This window comes from Protopterus annectens, chromosome 2.part0, assembly GCF_019279795.1.
Source record: "Protopterus annectens isolate FY-2018-M chromosome 2.part0, PAN1.0, whole genome shotgun sequence".
NCBI lineage: Eukaryota > Metazoa > Chordata > Ceratodontiformes > Protopteridae > Protopterus > Protopterus annectens.
In genome coordinates, this window is record NC_056728.1 from 914,617,539 (window position 1) to 914,638,700 (window position 21,162).

General features: G+C 37.0%; 1 protein-coding gene across 1 annotated transcript in view; it reads right to left on the reverse strand.

Moving 5' to 3' along the window:
• LOC122792791 (AF4/FMR2 family member 1-like) overlaps positions 1-21,162 on the reverse strand; it is a 1,648,712-nt gene that overhangs the window by 506,537 nt on the left and 1,121,013 nt on the right. The window contains exon 12 of the mRNA XM_044060361.1: positions 13,601-13,673. Coding sequence (XP_043916296.1) covers positions 13,601-13,673 — 73 coding nt within the window. The remainder of the gene's footprint in view (positions 1-13,600; positions 13,674-21,162) is intronic.

Sequence of the window (21,162 nt, forward strand, 5' to 3'; positions counted from 1 at the left end):
TACGATTAAGTGTGTTTTATCATTAAGGTCACATTGAAGTTTTTTCAGAAAAAAGCGTTTGAAAAGTTCTTGCTAAGCAAGTGGTGGCAGCCAATCGGATTCTTGCATTCCGAGCCACCACTTGCATAACACCTCCACCCCCCAACACACACTGTTCTGACCAAATAAATAGAGTAGATATTCCCTTTCTTTTTTCTGGAATTTGTGGAATTATCTTCTGTATCCCTCTATTTATTGTGCTGTTCTGGTAGTATTTTCACGGTCTGAACAGAAAAGCTGCAACAGAGATCCAAGCGGCCAAATTTCACTACCGACTAAATCCTAATAAGGTAAGATGGTCTCATTGCATAGCTTCTGTCCATTTTTATAGCTGAGCACTGACAACATGCTGATAGAAGAAAAAATAGTCATAGTTGTGTTTTTTCGGCAAACTACTGGCCAAGCTGAAGTTAGAAAATAATGACCGCTATTTCCGTGGCAGACGTCTTATCCTAGCAAATATCGCTAATTTGTATGAGCAATATTTAGAAATTATCCCTAGTTTTGTGTAGCTTTCTTGTTCTAAGAGGTTCAGAGGTATGCTTCAACAAAAAAAAAAAAATGAAATCCGATCATTAATTATTATGCCTCCCCAATGCTTTCAATTTTGTTTATTTTGACTGCTCCGCAGACTGCATACTAAAGTTCAATTCAGGTTGCCATGAAAGCTTCCTGTTTTTGCTGCTAGGCAAAACTTGTTATTCAACTTTTAAAGCTTGTACAAGCAATATAATGATCCCTAGTTTTGTCCAGCTTTCTTGCTCTAAGAGGTTGCAAGGTGGGTTTCAAAAAAAAAAAAGGAATACGGTCATTAATTATTATGCCCCCCCATGCATTCATGTTGGTTTCTTCCAGTGCTCATTTTTTTTCACTTTAGCTACTAAGACGATGAATTGGCTACGAACGAGGTAAAATTGTCAGTTTATTTATTTTTTCCCCCTGCTTCACTAGTTCAGCTGACTCATTTCTAAGCGCTAGTGAGTGCTTTGTATCGTAGTATTTTAGTTTGTGCATTGTATATAGAGCAGCAGTTATCTTGTCCAACCAAATCCACTGTAAGTGCCATTGAGCACTCTCCCTCCGATACATACATGTACATACAAGTGTTATGCTCTCATACACTCACTTACAGCTTTACTAAAAATAAGCATTTTGGTACGGTACATACAGCAGTAAGCAACTATGCTACTGACGCAAGGCTATCCTTTACTTTCAAAGTTATAACTGAATCATCTGAGACTTTGCTTGCAAACTTTACAGCTGTAATATTTGTTTTTACTTTTTTTAAGTCCAGTGCATCAAGATGCATCTCAATGTAGAAGAAGTTGTAAATTAATGTAAACTATTTTTTCTGGGGCATCCCCCTAACTGCCAGTGTGGATGTTTCAACTCCAAAATCACCTTACTTAATATAAAATTACCTCTGAGGTGAAAAGGACTCAGTTTCAACAAGCTATATGTCAATAATATGAGACTGTAATGACACACGTTTGCCATCCAGCTAGATGTACATATCAGTTTCCTGTTAGCCAGCTTTCGCATTAATTATTTTGAGTCTGCTATTAAGCTTACAGATTGTTTCTCATTTTCATTTTTGATCTATCAGCTGTTTTTGTTTCTTTCCATCTAAGTACTGGCAGAATCTGTCTGAGGAAGAGTGACTGATAATTTGATGACTTAGGTTCATAGGTTCATAGATTAGTACTAAGCTAACTGCCCTTGCGAGCCATTTTAAGCCTAGCCATTTATCCCTTGTGAGACTCAAACCCTGCACCTTTTGCTTGCAAGGCAAACACCTTAACCATTAGGCCACCCTCCCCACTTATTGTATATTTCGTACAAGTCTTCAGTCACAATGGATTCAGTACCTTATCTCCAGTAACATAAAAAGGACCTTTCTAGGCTTTACTGATCCCTACTATAAAATAATGTTCATATGTATGATGTCAGATGTCAGTGAGGCACAACATTTTTTTCTCAACCCATAAAGACATTGCTCACTGCTTTATGACTGACAGTACAATTTAATAACTGAGTCTATATCTATCAGATCTTCATTTTATTCTTGTGGCTTCCGTTTGCTTATTGTGTGACTAATTTAGTCTTAACAAAACTAAAGTTCCTGGGTAATCTCCTAATTGTGCCTAGTGGGTCTTATCCAATCTAAATTAATTAATAAAAATCAGCCATACAAGCAAATAAGTAAGCCAGAGATGCCTCTGTCTATCTTACCTCCAGCTGCTGTGAATAAATGTACTTACAGCTGGAATTTTTAACTTGTGGTTATTAAATCGGCAGGCAAGAATTAGCATTTATTTTTTCTTGTCATGATGGCAGCAGTCGGCTACCTAGGACATTATCACTCATGCTTTTCTTTTATTTTTTTTAAGTGTATGCTGAGGCATTGCTGTATTATAATATGTTTATTATACTGAAGATTTTAATATGAGTTTATTAGGTTTGTTCCTTCTGCATACTTGGAAGGGCTGCTGAAGGGTTTATTGATGGTAATGTTGCATTACATATGGTTATATTACTTAGAATACAGCACAGAAATGCATATAAGACATCAGATACACCACTGATTAATTAATAGTGTAATGTAAAATAAGCAGACAAGAAATCACTTCTGCTTGTATTATTCTATTTGTGATTAGTAGTTGCATGAGAGATAAAAGTTATCACTTGTTGACAACCAGCATGGAGCTACCATATTTTTTGTGCATTTTTCCTGGCTTTGTCATTCAAGTGTGGAATTTATGTGGGAGGAAGGACTCAGTAATATGTAAGTGTTATACTATTTTACTGAATTACTCAGGTGTTCTCCTTACTGATAATGAGTCTGTGTTACACAACAGCTGCACAAGGTAATATAATGAATGCCTAGTCAACAGGTTATGTGCAGCAATTATCACCTTTGTCTGAGCATGCATAACTTTGCAGTACTGAAAGGAAGGTCATTATCATGCTAGCAATAAGTGCAGTTACAATACAACAGTGAGTTATTATCACTTTCTGGTAAAAGTCTCAGCTGCTGTCACTGTTACTCACATAAGTAGAAGTCGTTATCACTTTGACGAATGCACAAGCCAGATTGTGTTTTTTCTCTATTTGAAGGCATTGCAAGCCACTCCCTCCATTCTTCATCAACTAGCTCTCCTCCAAAACCTCTGATGTTTTTCCTATATATATATATATATCTCTTGGGAGATAGGGTGATGCATCTGCATACATTGTCTGTAGTTCATTTTGAGGGAATTTACATGTGCCCTTTCTGTGCCCCCTTGTCAGGTACTGGCCAAGCCCTTTTGCACCAAGGTCAGGAAGGTTTCTCTTCAGAGATTTATGCCAACTTCTCGTGTTGGTGGGTGCATCATGGGGGGCATATGCTGACACTGAAGGAGGTTATGAGACCATAGTGGTATCAGCAGTCTGAGTGGGCAGCCAGCACAGCTATGGGACACTACAGATAACCAACATCTGGAGCCCCATGCCTGTCCGTTGGCATATTAGTGGAGCGTTGGTCCTTACCCTGCTTTTTCTCTCTACATGTGCCCTGGCTGTGCACCCTTGTCAGTGTCCACCCATGCTTTATTTTAGATAAGGTAAGACTGTCTTCTGTCTTTGGCATCACCACGGAAGATGTTCAACTGTTCAGAATGGATGGCATTCACCTAACTGAGGAGGGCATTGCGTTGTTCTTGGCCAACGTCCACAATGGCATGAGGAGAGCCATGCAAGATTGCTAACATGCAGCTTGTGAGAAGAATGGAAAACACCCATGACCAAGTCGGACGAATATAGTAAGTAAAACACTATTATGAAATGTGTTGTGTAAAATTCATTTCTCTGAGCTTGGCAAACGACTCTTATGGAAATTATGATTTTTTTCATCTTTGGGTAAATAAATTTGCAAGGGAGCATCTGAATGTGCCAAGTAATATCTCATTTTGAAGAAAGTATTGCTGGTTCCAACATAGTAAAATAATTGTGCCTGTATGTTTGGCACATGTGCAGATATCAAAGTTTGTTTGGTACTTACGGTTATGGAAATTATGATTTTTTTCATATTTTGGTAAATAACTTTGAAAGGGAGCACCTGAATGTGCCAAGTAATATCTCATTTTGAAGACAGTATTGCTGGTTCTAACATGGTAAAAGAATTGTGCCTGTATGTTTGACACATGTGCAGATATCAAAGTTTGTTTTGGACTTAGGTTATGGAAATTATGATTTTTTTTCATATTTTGCTAAATAACTTTGCAAGGGTGCATCTGAATGTGCTAAGTAATACGTCATTTTGAAAAGATTATTTATAGTTCTAACCTGGTAAAATAATTGGGCCTGTATGTTGTACACATGTGCAGACATCAATGTTTGTTTCGGACTTAGGTTATGGAAATTATGATTTTTTTCATATTTTGGTAAATAACTTTGAAAGGGAGCACCTGAATGTGCCAAGTAATATCTCATTTTGAAGACAGTATTGCTGGTTCTAACATGGTAAAAGAATTGTGCCTGTATGTTTGACACATGTGCAGATATCAAAGTTTGTTTCGGACTTAGGTTATGGAAATTATGATTTTTTTTCTTATTTTGCTAAATAACTTTGAAAGGGTGCATCTGAATGTGCTAAGTAATACGTCATTTTGAAAAGATTATTTATAGTTCTAACATGGTAAAATAATTGGGCCTGTATGTTGTACACATGTGCAGACATCAATGTTTGTTTCGGACTTAGGTTATGGAAATTATGATTTTCTTTTCATATTTTGGTAAATAACTTTGCAATGGAGCATCTGAATGTGTTAAGTAATACCTCATTTTGAAAAGATTATTTATAGTTCTAACATGGTAAAAGAATGGTGCCTGTATGTTGTACTCATAGGCAGATATCAAAGTTTGTTTGGAATTAGGTTATGGAAATTATGGTTAAGGGAGCATGTCAGTGTGACAAGTAATACCTCATTTTGAAGACAGTGTTACTCCTTACAACATGGTAAAAGAACTGTGTCTGTGCATTCTACACATGTACAGATATCACAGTTTGTTTAGTCTTGTACGATTATGAAAATTATACATTTACAATACTTTTTATTATAATGCCCTTATCTTTGCAAGGGAGCATGGTGATCACACAAATGATGCATCATTTTGAAGCTGACATTCAGATGCACAACTTCTACACTGATATGTAGGCTCTGTCTGTTACAGGTGATGAGATATTATGCTTTGTTTATTTATCAATTATGAAGAATAATATATCAATCATATTTCTGTGAATATCTCAAGAAATGAACATCACACATGAATGGTTAAGGTATAATTTTAAAGCTGACATTCATATTAACAAATTACATTCAAATTGTATGGGTCTGCATGCTACATTGACCAAGATATTGTGCTTTGTTTTTCCAAAAAGGTAAAAATTATGCACAATATCAGCATTCCTTGCCAAATATTTAATAATGACTGATATACACTATCAACATTTACACTGTTGGAAAGGTCAGTGTCTGCTTAACAACTTTCACGTTTACATTTTTAGTCTAGCTCTTATAGTTAAAGAGTTATGAACATTTGTTTTCTGTATGGTTTTACACATGGATTTTCTGAAAATGAGCTCAGGCTGCACTGTTGTTCCTATGGTGGAATTAAGCAGGCAGCTTTTCCTGAGCTGCTCCGGTGTGAATGAGTTAAAGATGACACCCTAGGAGGGGGCTGACTAATGAAGATAATCAGGGGGTGGGAATAGCAGATAGGGAGAATAAAGTAGAGAGCAGCCACAACAGGATTAACCAGGAACTTATGGATCCCGCCTCCACAGGGAGAAGGGCTGACAAACTATCAGTGTAAGGTAAGGAATAAGATTAAATAAATAAAATGAATAAATAAAATTAATTTACTTGGCTACTGCTGTAATTCTCTGCAATTGTTTGAAATCCTAGCAATGTAACAGTTTGTCTTGTGTACCTGCTCAGAGTTTAACTTTAACAAAAAATTAAAACTTACTGTTACTGTAGTCAATGATGGTAGACGTATTTCATAACATCAAAGTACCAAAAAAGTAATCATCAAACTATTGATCCCAAAGGGACTTTTTTGTGTGTGTGTGTGTGTGTGTTAACTATATATATATATATATATATATATATATATATATATATATATATATATATATATATATATATATATATATAAACTAAGAAGTCTTGATAATAAATAAGACGAAAGCGCTAAAGTTCTACAAGAGTTGTTGGTGTTATTTACTATTTTATTGAATGCTTTTATTGTCACGAAGTTCATTTCTTAGTTAAAATTTCTTCTCTACGTTCAATTTTTTGAGTGCGGTTAATTTTAGATATATATATATATATATATATATATATATATATATATATAAACTGTGAGATTATACAACAGTGGGGAAAGGTCACATTACTTCTCCATGCTGTTCTGCAACCTCCCACAAAGTAATGGTAGCAAAACAATCATATGATTATTCAATAATTTCTGCCAACAGTAAAACCATACATTATGAATGTTCGACTATATGGAATATATATGAATAACCATGTGGTTTATCCGATATAAAAGCATAGCTTCAATTAAAACTTTGTACAATCTCTAAAATGGTAGCAACTCTCTAGCTTTTACCTGCACCATGTTTCAGACTCTTAATCTTGTCTTTTTTTTTCTGCCCAGAACTTAGAAGTCAAGTTCTGCATGTTTTTTACCTTTTATGGATGTTTTGAAACATCTGCATCCCTTTTTTCTCCTCTTGCTAGTGAAGACTTTTCATAAGTAGCAGTACCTATCACTATGCATACATGTCTTGAACAATAAGTAAAGAATATAGATTTGTTTAAAAATAATTTCTTGTCTCTGTGCAAGTTTCCCCTCACTTGGCTTTTAAAACTATTCTCTTACTTATTTTTTTTTTCAATACGTCAGAGATTTGAGACATATTGACCCAGAATCAGTTAAAATTCACTGTACAGTCACATCTCTTAAGTACTGACATGTACTCATATGTTGTATCATATGTATAAAGTAAGAAAAAAATGAATGAATAAGCTTCAACTATTTAAATGCAATTATGATTCACACAGTGTAATTCTTTCTCTTACCACGAGTAAGTCTGAAAACAATTAGCCTGTCAGAGTAACATGTTAATTAGCATTTATAACCTCACCTGAGAAATATTTAGCATAGTATTGCATCTGGTTATAGCCAAATCAATTGCAAGATAAACCAAATAAAATAAATTTATTAATTATCCAAATGCTCCTGCAAACCTTATGAAAACTTGTGAAAAATGTTAAAAGTGTAGTCGAGGCAAGTGAGCCAAGCAAGGATGAGGTACAAGGGTTAGTGCTGCTGTTTCTGAATATTTCATTGCATAGATTACTTTATCAAACAGATGTTTGTTGTTTCTTAATTCACGTTTTTCATTTGTGTTGTTGTGTATGTGAGTACTTTAAGAAGATTATTTTATTTAGGTCTGAAATGTCATTGACATACCTATCTTTTTTCTTGATTTTATTGGTTGTGTACTTCACATGATCCTTCTATTTGTATTTTAAGAGTGCAGTGTTGGTTTAGTTTTTAATTTGTTTTCCAAAGAAGTTCTGGTAAAAATTAATTAGAACGAAAGTGCTAACCCTGTGTCTGGATCCTTGCTTGGCTCACTCAACTACAGTTTTATAGTTTTGTGGTTTGCTTGACTTCAGTTCTCATTCCTATGAAAAAATTACTTTTAATGTTATCACATATTTACCTCCTCTCTGATCTTTCCTACTCTGCATTAAAAGAAAAATAAGAAATCACATACATTATAAGTCAGAAAGTCTTGCTGTCTGACATGCATCATGTATGGTTTTCTTACTCTCGCTGCTTTACCAAAAGAAAATCCAGGAACAGGAAGCCAGTACAGGAAAAGATCACAAGTGCATCCGGGATAATATAACTGCATTCATTTAATTACACCAAAATGCACAGAAGTTAAGCACTTTCATCGTATATTACATACGGACTTATTCAGACCTTCCATGGCTAGTCAATTCCAAAATTAAACAGTAAAATCTTGTGGTCTTGACAATAAGTGATTCACTCATGCATGCATGTACATGACTGTAGCAAAATCAACATAAAAAGGAGGTGGGTAGCATGCACACTTCTATCTACACATTTTTTCCTCTCTCAGTTATTGATATTAGTAATAGTTGCTTATTAATGCCACTAACCCAGTAAAGGTACTGAGAAACAACAGCACCATATGGAGACTGGCATGATTTGATGCACTGAAACCATCACTGTGGTTTTAAAGATCTTGAGTAACTGAAAGGTATGTACAAGGTTATGAAAATTAAAGGAAATCTTCCTTATTTGAATTAATAATTAAAACACTGAATGTGAAAGAGTGATGATGGGAGGGACCTTTGCAAGCAGTTGGTGTTAAGACAAAAAATGATAATTAAAGAAATTGTGAATGAAAAACAAATCCACAGATATAACTGTTTAGGTACAAGTTATTAATATCCAGAAGTGGATATTACTAGATCCAGCATATGAGTTGTTCTAATATCCAGACTCATCTGTCAATAATGGAAAGGCTTGCATCACTGTGCAAGAGAGCAGCTCACAGCTGACATGATATGGCAGGCATGCAAGTAAAATTATCACTGGGAGATATATGGGATTAGATTTACTGAAGAAAGTTCGCAAGATTATGAAATATTAGGCATATTTATATTAATAATACAATGTTTTATATATATATATATATATATATATATATATATATATATATATATATATATATATATATATCCCATTTTGGGGTAAGCATATACAACAGAGCATTTGGCATCAAACTTCTCCAGAAGCAAGTGGTTTTCTGGTTTTAAATCTTCAGAAATCAAGGAAGTTCGTTTCCTGCTGCTCAGCATGGAATGAACTACTGAGTTTTCCTTCTTTTTGGAGCTATTTTTGTCTCCCTCATAATTCTAATCAGCTGCTCCTAATGCCTGGTCTCAATTGCTGCTTATAATGAACAGATAAATCTTCCCTAGAATTATTCCTACTATGTTCAGTGAAAGCAAGGAGATAACAGCATCCTGAGGTATTGTCAATGTGCTGCCAAGGGAGGGTCTTTACTTATTTTTTTCTCTCTGCCCCAGCATACATCTAGTAACATCCCAAGGGTAAAGCATGCAATAGGCATTTCCATTTACAGCCCACTCACATCCACAAGGGGCTGACAAAATCAGGATGCCCTACCTATCTCCCTAGGGTGGCACCATACATTTTTTCCTGGTCTGTACCATGGAAACTGAACTGTGTGGATATGCCTCAACAACCGCCGCACCTCCCTCCTCAGCCACCCCAGGACTGACCTGCCTGACCTACCAACCTGTGCTGTCAGGGGCCCAAGTCAGTACTCAGACTCAAGTTTCTTGGCCCGTAGTTAGACTTTTATTCCTGTGTTACCAGTATAGGCAGGACTGAATGAGCTAATACAGAAAGACACAAAATTGACCTAAAAAAAGACTGGAAACTACTCTTCTAGACCTTAAGCATACCGATAATCCCAAAATAATCTGAAAGGTGGCTATCCTCCCTCCCTCTCTTAGTGACTGCTGCCCTATCACATTTACCATTGCATTCCTAAACAAAAAACAACTCTCCTTCCCTGGTCATCTTCCACCCAAGAACCCAGAAAAACACAGAAGTACAAATTAACTGGAAATATGTTCTTACAGAACAAAAACTACTTACCTCATTTACAAATTCTTTCCTAGGCTTACAAAATAAATTGCACGCCAGAACCTCACCAAAAAAAAAAAAAAAAAAATACTGTTCACCAACAAGCTTAAAGCTCTTTACAAATGAACAGACAAACAAGCGTGGAAATGCCCCCCCCCCCCCCCCCAGGAAACCAGGGAGCAATTACTACACTTAGAAAATGAGCAAAAAAAGAAAAACAAACAGATGGTACAATGCCGGATAACTCCATACACCTCCAATTTCAAAGCCAGATAATCAAAAAAAATATGGAGTTTAGCAAATGAAACAACACACCAACAAACAATACAATAACTCAGGTCCATGGTTTAAGAGGGAGAAAGTCTTGATTACATCAAAGTAGGTGAATTACATTAGTGGATTTGATGAGTGTAGGAACTGGCCAAGGAAGATGGGCGTGAGAGCTGGCTCATCCATACTGTAGGGAGACAGGTGGCACTGGCTTTTACTACATCGAAGACAAACTGAGAAATGGCTGGCCTAAACGACCAAAAAACCCACTTCTATCTTGAAAGTCCAAATAAGAGGCAATAAAATCTTAAAAGACTTCTTTAATATGATCCAGAAACAATAAACGCTTTCAGTTTTACCATTAAAAACTTCCTCAGATGAAGTCATTCCAAGCCAGAACTGTATTTAACCAATCATAAATCATATGACAAAACACTCCCTCCGTTGTGACCTGTAAAATCAAGCCATGTCACATCTAATGAATATTAAACATATGATGGAAGATTTTACTTGCAAATAGTTTAAACAGGTTCACTCATCTAGTTATTGATTTTAGCTTTAATACACATGCTAAAGAAAGCATGTCACTGAGACCAGGGTTATGATTTGCTCCCAAATAAAGCTGCCACACTTCTCCAATATTAATGACCATGGTCCTCCACGTGGGTCACATTCCACTTTCTCTAGTACTAGAAACATGAATGAATGTGTTGTGAAATGTAATGTATGCTTAAATAAATCATTAGTGTCTTTCCTTTTCTTGATTTCGTATAGGTGTTCATACACCCTCTCCTTGATTTTCCTCTCAGTTTTCCAAATATAGTAACATTGACACAAATTACACATTGCTGCATGAACAACACCTTCGGTGTTGCAACTAAAATTACCATTTATATGTACTCGAATGTTAATAATCACTTCATTTGAAACAAGCATCGATTTACAAAATTTACATGCCCCACGTTCTCATTCCTAACCAACATTTTAAGCCTGCATCTGCTTTTTCGAGAACATTTTTAAGATTAACGTTTCTCCTATAAACAATCTTTGTACAATGTCCCAGGTGGTTTACAAGTCCTATATCATCCTTTATGATGTTCCAGTTCTTCTCTAATATCCACTTTAATTTACCAGAGTGCATTTTATACAATGTAATAAATGTGGAATGGAAACAGTCATCTTCCTTTGGACAAGTTTAATCTTCTGAACTACCAATCTAATTTGTTTCTTCTTCAGTGGGATTATTGCTCTGAAGATGTCTGGTTTCAGTGTCACCTAATATTGGTGAAAAGTGATGTCTGTCTCTCTTCTTAATTACTTCACCCATGATATCACTGAAGAAGTATAAAGGATAACCCCTCCCTTTGGAACATTACACTTAAATTATGAACCTCCTCAATAAAGTCATCCCTCCTAGAATTCATCTGGGCTGCTTGAACCAACTGTCCCTTGATTACACATTTCTTCTGAGGGGGTGACAACTTGAGAAGTGTAAAAATGTGTTTGAATACATGGATTTCCTATGCATTTTTGAGATGAATCTTCTTTCTCTGCTGTTGTTAATCAAAAGGATGCCCAAATATGTTATTTTTTCCGGACTCATCTCACTAGTAAATTTCAAAAAAATTAGTACTCTGATTTAAGAATTCCATGAATTGTGGAATTTTTTCGACCTTATCCTTCCACAAGATAAAAATATCATCCAAAAATCAGGTATAAAATACACATCCTTTGATCAATTCTGACTTGAACAAGATATTCTTCTTCCATTGTAACATTACAATTTTTGCACAGAGGCCCCCACATGCCGCCCCCCATTGCCAAACCACATTTTTGCAGATATAATTGTCCATCAAACCAAATAAATGTTTTTAAAACCATATCCAACAACATTTCATAGCTATTTCTTTTATCTTGGGGGATAGTACACATATCTAAAATATCCACAAACCATTCCAATCCAATTTCATGTGGGATACAAGTATAAAGGTCTTTTACATCAAGCGTTAAGAAGGGGTAGCTCTCTTGACAACATATTTGATTTATTTTAGATAAAAATTCCCATGAGTCTCTACATGGAAGACACCTAGTGGGCACTGGATATTTACCTACTGAAGCTCTAAGCTCAGTGACATCAGTGTCACAAAATAGGTTACTTGGTTGCGAAACTAGTGTGCAAAATATTTTCTCAAAACTAGTCACAGTAGCCTCAACCATTTTTTGAAAAGTGTATAGGGTCCATGGAGACTGTGAGGGGACTTTGTCCCCATTATAAATCATATACTAATAACAGTGGAAAGATTTTGGGCATGTTTTTCTTTCAAGACTGCAGGGACTGAGACTATTTTTGAAGTACATTCTCTGTTCCTGCATTAATAGTAAACTTTGCCTAAAAACGCACACTTATGACCTAAGGGACACTGCTTGTGGGTCAGTTCCTCTTGTTAAGCTACAATTCATTAAAAAAACATGGGGGGAAAGTGTTTTTATAAACTACTTTCTTTCAATTGGAATCTTCTCTTTATTACACTCAGAAATGAAACTAGCTTCACCAACCTTAGAAGAAAAACAGTCTTACAACTCTCATAAATGACTCAACAAATGTAGTTACAGAGCCAGTGGATAAGTAGTTCCACATAATGCATGTCATCAAATAAGATGCATTCAAAAATAGTATTCTAAACTAACTATAGCCACACTTTTTGAAAATTTATAAATGAGCTGACTGTAAATGCATACATTTGTATACAGCCATCTCATACCTACTCAGATGGATAATAATTTATTAACTCTGTTGTCAAGTATCAAAGCACGTACAATGGAAGACTTTGAAATCTGCAAATAATTGGTAGTTTTCTGTTTCCACTTAGTGCAAAAATGTCTAGGACTTTTACTGGATGAGTTTTGTATATTTTATTTGGCCTGTATGTGCAAATGACAAACTATGCAACCAATTAACACTTTGTAGTTTGTTCAAAACTACACTGCAATAGGCATGCATTAACTAGTTTCTACCTGTAACTATAAAAATTGCAACATGGACTATGACTGAAAAGGGTCACAGGACCAGTCCATCTACCCAATTACTAAATCTAAAATAAAAAATAAATAATGAGACTTATAACCATCTACTAAATGCATTTCTGAGGATATTAGGGACAGTACTACAAAAATAACTGAGCACCCTGTAGATTAGAGATTTGAAACATATACCCCCTTTGAACCACCAGAAGTAAACACCAATTAATGAATTTGCACTGGCAAACAAAAACCTGCTACAATTAACATTATCTTGCAAGTTTAGGCTCTGCTTAAAGGGAGAAATGCATAACAAAGAGTTGATGTATTTGAGGCTCAGAAGGGCACCAAGGTTAAAAAGCATCACATTTCATTTAATATTTGTTGATTTTTTTCAAGTATTAAAATAAATAATTTGGGAAAAAAGCATGACATTTCAATAAAATGGGTCAGCAGTGGAATGGAAGATGAAAAGTCTGCATTTTATGTGGAGTGAACAACTTACCATTTCCATGGCATCAGCTTTGTGCTTTAACTTTTTGGCATTTTTAATGCATCGTTCTGCATCACATTTTTTACTGTTAATAGAAAGGGGAATAAAAGGATACACTATCAGTAATGTAGAAACAACTTCAGAATATAGGTTGCCAATCAGACAAACATGATACTAACAAAAAACATTGATTGTTCTAAAGTGAACCAAATCAAAAGAGAAAAAAACACATTATTTTTTGTAAAGGGGGCAAGATACCCCCCCCCCCAGCAACCCACTCCCAGTGCTAACTATATATATTCCAATTCTGCGATAGTACAACAGTGGGGAAAGAAAAAATTCCCCATTATGACTTGACAGAAGCTCAGACCACCACGGCAGAATATATCAAAAAAGTTTATTCAGGCAAGTGCTTTCACAGACTATGCTGCTTCTTCACACCATAAAACAGAATAAAGACCCTTCAAAACCGGATTTACCTATCACAAAAGCTGTTTCATTTTATTATTATCTGTACTTTGTTGTTTTTGTCTTGATTTTTCTAGTTAACTGTTTGGTTTTTACTTGGTCTTATTCTGTTTTATTGTCTGAAGAAGCGGCATAGTCGAAGAAAGTAAGCCCCATTACAGCAGCTGACAGGTTGTAAAACAAAGAAAAAATGTCTCCTCTTACACACTGCAACTATACATATATATATATATATATATATATATATATATATATATATATGTATACACATACACATTTACATATGCACATATATATACATGCAAACACATACACACACACACACACACACATATATATATATATATATATATATATATATACACACACACACACACACACACACACACACATGTATATATATATATATATATAATGTTTGCGGGCAATAAGTAAACTTTCACCTTTCAAGGTTTCATCAGACTGAAACACTCAATAGTAGTAGTAGTAGTACTGCAGCACATATGCACTTCCTTAAAACCAATCAAAATGCATATTGTGTGCATGGGATTAACACCTTTATGTCTTAAAGACATATACTAGTCATATAAAACTCCAGGTTCACGTAACTTGGTCCTGAATTATGATACATTTAAAAACTCATCCTGACATCTAGGTTCTAACAACATCAGTTAGTTGTTCATATCAATCAGCTCTTTCAAAAAAAAAAACTTACACATGCAACAAAATGTAAAGGCATCATCCCCATAAGATGGATGCATACGCTTTGTCGGAACAATCCATGCATCGGTTTGCCTGACTGGTAACTTATATTTTGTAATACATATTTTAGTCCTGTAGGTACATAGCTTGCAAAATGTACTTCATTATCTGTACTACATGTGGCAAAAAGTAAGTGATACCAGTGACTGGCTGTACAAATATTTCACCTTGTTTTTGCACTGCCATTAGCCCAAATGTATAACATTTTTCAGTGATTTCTTTAATATTTATCAAGATATTTTCATTAAAGATGTGTGTAGTATCTCAAAATTGCTGCCACTTGTTTTCAATCTTTTCCTCACAAATGGAGTGCTCCTCCAAATTCAAACATACACTGACTGTGTGATTCTCATCTTTGTTACTCCTGAACACAGAAGCCCAACATTACAGATCTATCACTAGTCTCTGTCCATTATTCAAACAGCATCTTTATGGACAAACATAAACAATTAAGTTTGTGATTGTGAACATATATCCAGGACTGGGCATATTCTCACAGATACATACTCTCTAATTAAAATGTGGCTATGAAAGTATAAATCATCACCCTTTTAGCAAAGTTCAAAATCTTGGATTCAGCCTCATTTTTTTATCACGATTCCCCAACTATCTCACTCAAAAGAACTTATTTACTCCTAACTTCTGTAGTGATGGAATGAGAACCATCTCCACTGCTCCTTACAAGGCTCAGTTCTGAGAACCCCATTATTCTCCTTATTTACCAAACTCACTCAACTCTTTATGTTGACAAAATTCTTATGCGCAACTCTTGCTCCAAAATCCACAATCTTCAATACAGCTTACAAAAGCAACCAAATCTCTTCAATAATTGGCCAGCAAATAACCGTCTTAGCATGAGTATTTTAAAGACTGTAACTATGGTCTTCAGTCTAAGTCTTTAACAACCAAGTAAAACTCCATTCTGCTGATAATCATTAGGATGGTATAATGACACAGTTATGCTCTAAAGTCGTTCAGTAACTGCAGCCATGCTACTCCATCTCTAACCTAGCTAAAAATATATGTATTCTTTAATCTGAGTATACTCTAGCTCTAGTCTCTGTTACTGCCAATTCATTCATTTATCTCCAAGAAACCGTATTACTGTCAAGAAGATAAACTGGCACTTTTACACAAAGACCAACTCCAAGCTTCCATGACTACATCTCCTATCTTCTCCACACAATTCTTTCCGTTTGATTACTCACTCATAGCCACTCACCCCCCCCCCCCCACACACACACACACACAGGCAAAAACCATTTTTTTACCTTTCACCTCAATCACCCTTACCATCTCCACCACCTACTATATTCCACCTCTATTTCCTAATAATCACCAATTTCAAATTTACTTCTGTAATTTTCCCACTTTTAGTTTGGTCCAACACAGAACTAAAACCAGGAATATAACCTATGCTAGCCATTCCCAGTCTTACTCAGCTGTCCCCTATTTCCTGTGCCTGATTAATGGCAAAAGCATCAGGAAGAAACCTGATCAAATAAATACATTTTTCAAAACTGACTCCCCCAGTTTGATTGCAGTTACAGAGTCCTGGCCTAAACAAAACAATCCTAACCTGCAGCATTTCTTCCCAGGCTGTAACTACATCTTTGATGTGAGGCTTGGAATTAAAGTTGGAGAACTATCCTACTGCTACAGAAATTCCACCTACAGTAACTGCAACTGCCCATGCCAATACCACTTTTGATGTAGAAACCAACTGGTTACTCATCAATATTTCATAAAACAGTAACACCTCTTTCTGTCACCTATTGAATGCCACCAACATAATTTAGGAATTACCAAACCCACACTCACATCACTACTTCCCACTCACACAAGTACAAAATCCTTTTAAAACATGAGAGAATCTTAACCTATTGGAATCCCTCAACAATGACTTAACTGAACTTCTGGCAGACACAGATCTCCTCCAACACATCCCACCCTCCAATCTCATCAACACTTAAACATTTCCACACCCATCCTCCAGTGGCACAAGCCTACCACCTTTAACATAAACATCACAATAAACCATACCCCATCCCCAAAATGAACTCTCTTTACATGGTAGTAAGTATTCTAAAGGTATCTTGAGAACAACCAGTCATCCTTCAGAAAAAGTAGAATAAATTGCATTGCGATCATCTGACACTTTGTCTGCTTCAGAAACTGATTTAGTTGACTGAAGTCCAGAATAGGTCTGAAGTTCCCAGTCTTTTTTTCAGCATAAAGACTCTTGAAAAGAATGCAGATCCTCACTGATATGGGTGGATCACCCTACATGACTCACGTTTCTAGCAGTTTTGACACACTTGGTGTGGCTAATTGCCTCTGACTGGGTGGAACATGAGGGATTTTCTTTTTATTTATTGGGAGAAAAGCATAGGGAATACCACAGCATCTGTGGCTTATTCTCTGCCACCAGGAATCTTGAGTGATTGATAGCCATATATGAGGGCACACATATCAGCAGCCCCCTCCACCATCAACTGACTCCAGTGTGTGGTAGTCAGGCAACCATTCAGCAGTGCTACAAGGGTTTAGCACCGTTGGGTGATGTCCATTAAAGTTATTCCTTCCCTCTGTCTTAGGGGATCTGTAACCAGAAGTGTCTTGGGCAAAATTCTTGCACTTATGAAACCAAAGTTTCTTTCCACCCTTTGGTTCTGGGGAAAAAAGTCCTTTGGAGGTGCAAAAACATATGGTTACCTCACACAGAGTCATGCCCTCCTGCTTGCTTCTGATGAGTGACTCTTTTACCTTGAGTTCAAATATTGAACCACCAAGGAGTGCACTGATGAAGGATGTCTTAAAGATCTCCACAAAATCCCAGAGAGGCATCCAAGCATGCCTGTGAGTAGCAGTGCTGGTGCCTGCTGCTCTGGCAGTGGCATCCACCACAATAGAAAGCACATTGATACATTAGACATGGATTAAAGGGCAGATAGCTTTGACTATACAGTTTCCTGAATGTCTGCAAGGAAATTACCGGAGAGGAATTTGGAAAGTTCCTTAGTCAAATGCCTCTGAAACAGAGTCTTGTGAGTCAGGTAGTTCAGCGCATGAATAACAAACATCGCTGAATCATAAGTCAGCTTTTCCAAATCTATCCAGTGCACTGCACTCCCTGTTAAGGAACTGGACAGAGATGTTCTCCTGCTTCTCCCATGATAGCATCTATTTTGGGACCCTTGCTCCAGTGTGAACTGTTTCTAGGGGACGTGAGAATTTTATCATGTCTTCTGGGGATCAGCTCCAATGCATCTATTTTTTCTAAGCCCACTCTGAAACCAAATCAATGAGCTCATCAATGTGCATGACTACCCAGGCAGTAGATGAGCCAGCCCACAAATTTTAAAGGAATATAAACTGCTCTTTGCAGAGGACTTCAGATGACTAACCCTGCTTATGGTTCATCAATTCTAGGATCTCTCCAAAGGAGACATCTTCGGGGGGTGTCCTTGGGGACACCTCCCCTTTCTTGAAGTCTGTATCTTTGGTGAGTGACTCCTGACAGGAGTCTACATGCCTCTTTTTTCAAGCCCACTTCTTGTGACTTTCTTTGGTGGGTTTGCTCCAGAGAAGTCACAGAAACAGAATCGAAACTCATCAAGCGAGAACCCTTGAGGCTAACTAAGGTTGGCTAACCCTGACAGACAAGACATGTGGCAGGCACTGTAGGACTCAGACTGAGCCAAAATGATGCCGAGTCCATGAGAAACTTCTTCTATAGATCTGGAGAGGGCCCTTTCAAAGGCTTCAAGCGCTAAAGCCAAGATTGGTATCAAAGGTGACTTACTAGGATCTGAAGACACTAAAGAAGGAACATCCCCATCCCCAATCTAACTCTGCACCAAAGTAGACATTGTAGCCAAGCTGTTTATGGATGAAATACCTAGAGGAAGAGATAGTAATGACATCTCTGGAGTCAAATTCAACCCTTGTACCTTGGCCCCGAACCCTCAGCTCCAAGACCCTTCATGGCCCAATAGACCTGGAGTCAAAAAGGTAAGGGAATCTGTCAGAGAAGTAGTAGTAGCTGCTCTTGGCTCCACTAAGGCTCTATCATGGGTATCATGCAGAGCTGTAGACACAGGATCCGACTGTCATACTGGAGGAGGAGCAACCAAAATAGGAGATAACTGGTCCAGAATCAGACACCGCAGTGAGGGAGGCATCAGGAGAACCCCCGTCTGAATCTGCATGCAAAGGAATTTCCTCATCATCCTATCAACATCAGCTTCAGAAAGGCTTTTACATGAATGAAAGGGCCAGTATGAAGAAGCCTGAGGAGGTGGTCTGGGGGGATTGATGTCTTTCCTGGAATATAGGGAGGTAGAGTCAAGGACTGGCTGACACCAAAGGGAAATTGCGTTTGGATCTGAACTTGCTTTTGGCCTGATATCGAAGCCAAGAGCCTAGGATTCTTAGTGCTAGGCCAGACCGGAGGGGGGGGGGTGTTGAATTGGATCCACAGACTTCTTTCTAGTTTGTTCTTTTTTACTTCTCTTTTTCTTTCCTCTACTCTCACTCTATTTTTCCCTGTCAGGCTTAGACTTGTCTATTTTCTTGAAAGAAAGAGAAGCTGAAGTGGATGCCTTGGGAGTTAATTTTCCTTCATAGGCAGGGAGGCGACAAGTTTATTTCTTCCACAAGAGCACTGACCCTGAAAGAGATGTAGGACTTACATTCCACATTTAAATGGTCTGTCCCCAAACAAAAAATACATAGATCATGCAGATCTTGGGGGAGCGGGAAATCTTGTGCCACAGGCACTGCACTTTTTGAAGCCAGAGGCCTTACTGGATATCTTAGAAAAAAAGAGAGCAGAAGAAACAGACACACACACACACACACACACAAAATTACAATGTTCAAATAACAGTACCTTACAGTAACAACTAGTAAAAACTGACTGCAATAGCTACAAACAATCCATTTAAGATAACAAAGAAAGCAGTATTTTCCTATTGGTTAGGAAGAAAGGTTGGAAGGAAAAACTTCCACAAGAAGGATTTTGATGAAAAATGGTACGAAAGTACCTAGAAAAAGCAAGCTATTGTCAATTACAGAATCCTGAAAAGTTATTTCTAAGAAAACATTTACGTCCTGACAATAATTAACACTTATCTGAAGATGAGCACTGAGCCCTCATGGATTACATTTTGATCAAATAGAAACCAAATGAGACAAGAGGGAATTAGGTAGGGGAGGAGCCTGAGCCCTGGATCCAAGACCTTGAAAAAAGCTGCCAAGGAAAGATCCGATCAGATCCCATAACCCATACATTGAGTCGAATGGAAACCAAAATTAAGTCAGAAGATGTCTTGCTGATCACAGCTGCAGTATTCCTTACAAGTGGAATATCCTGCCAAGGGTAGCCATTATGTCCAACTTGCATACTAAAGTCTGGGCACTTCTACATGCCATACATCTGATGTATGACCCACATATGAATGAGGGAAGTACAGAAGGGATAAACACATGTAAAAACCTCAGAATTTACTTGCCTCTGGAGAACAAAAATGGAACAAAAGCAGAGGTAACTACTTGCATATGTACATAACCATAAAGAAAAGGAAAAAAGAAATGATGGCTCTCAGCCAGAGGGGAAAAAGAAAAAAGGGGAAAGGAGGGAGGGATGGACGGAACACTTCATCACTGATCGGTATAACATCTATTTTTAGGGCACATTGTTATACGACTGTACCACATCCTTCTCAAGATCATTGTTGGTGTATTCCTCACAAATGGGAAAGTACTAAAGCTTCTGAAGACAAAGAGCAGAAGAATAAAGGACAGGAAAGCAGTCCAAAATATCTTAGAGTATGGACCTAGCAAAATCTGATCCGGCCCTAGAAAATGCAACCAATGTATAATGTTACATAAAAGTGTGAACAGAAGGCAAAGTAGCTGCTTCTAGAATTAGCATCTAAGCCCTTGATAAAAGCCACAGAGGTTACCACCCCAGCAGAATGGGCTGTAACAGAAAAGGAAATTAGTTTCCCATAATTAACAAAAGCAAATAGCCTTATAAATCCAGCAAAATATGGTTTGCTTGGTGAATGGCAAAGTGACTTCTTACTGTGGAAAGAAACAAAATTGCTCAGATGTTTAATGCCTTTAGTCTTGTCTAGGTGAAATATGAGCTGCCTCTGGAAATCCAAACAATGAAAAATCCTCTCACCCCTTTGCTGTGGTAGGGAGGGGGAAAGATGGAAGCCTGATAGACTTGTTTAAAGACAATTCAATAAGTACCTTGGGCATAAAGGAATGATTAGTCTTAAGAGAAACCCTGTTCCTATGAAAAAACAAGAAAGAAGGAACTGCCATAAGCA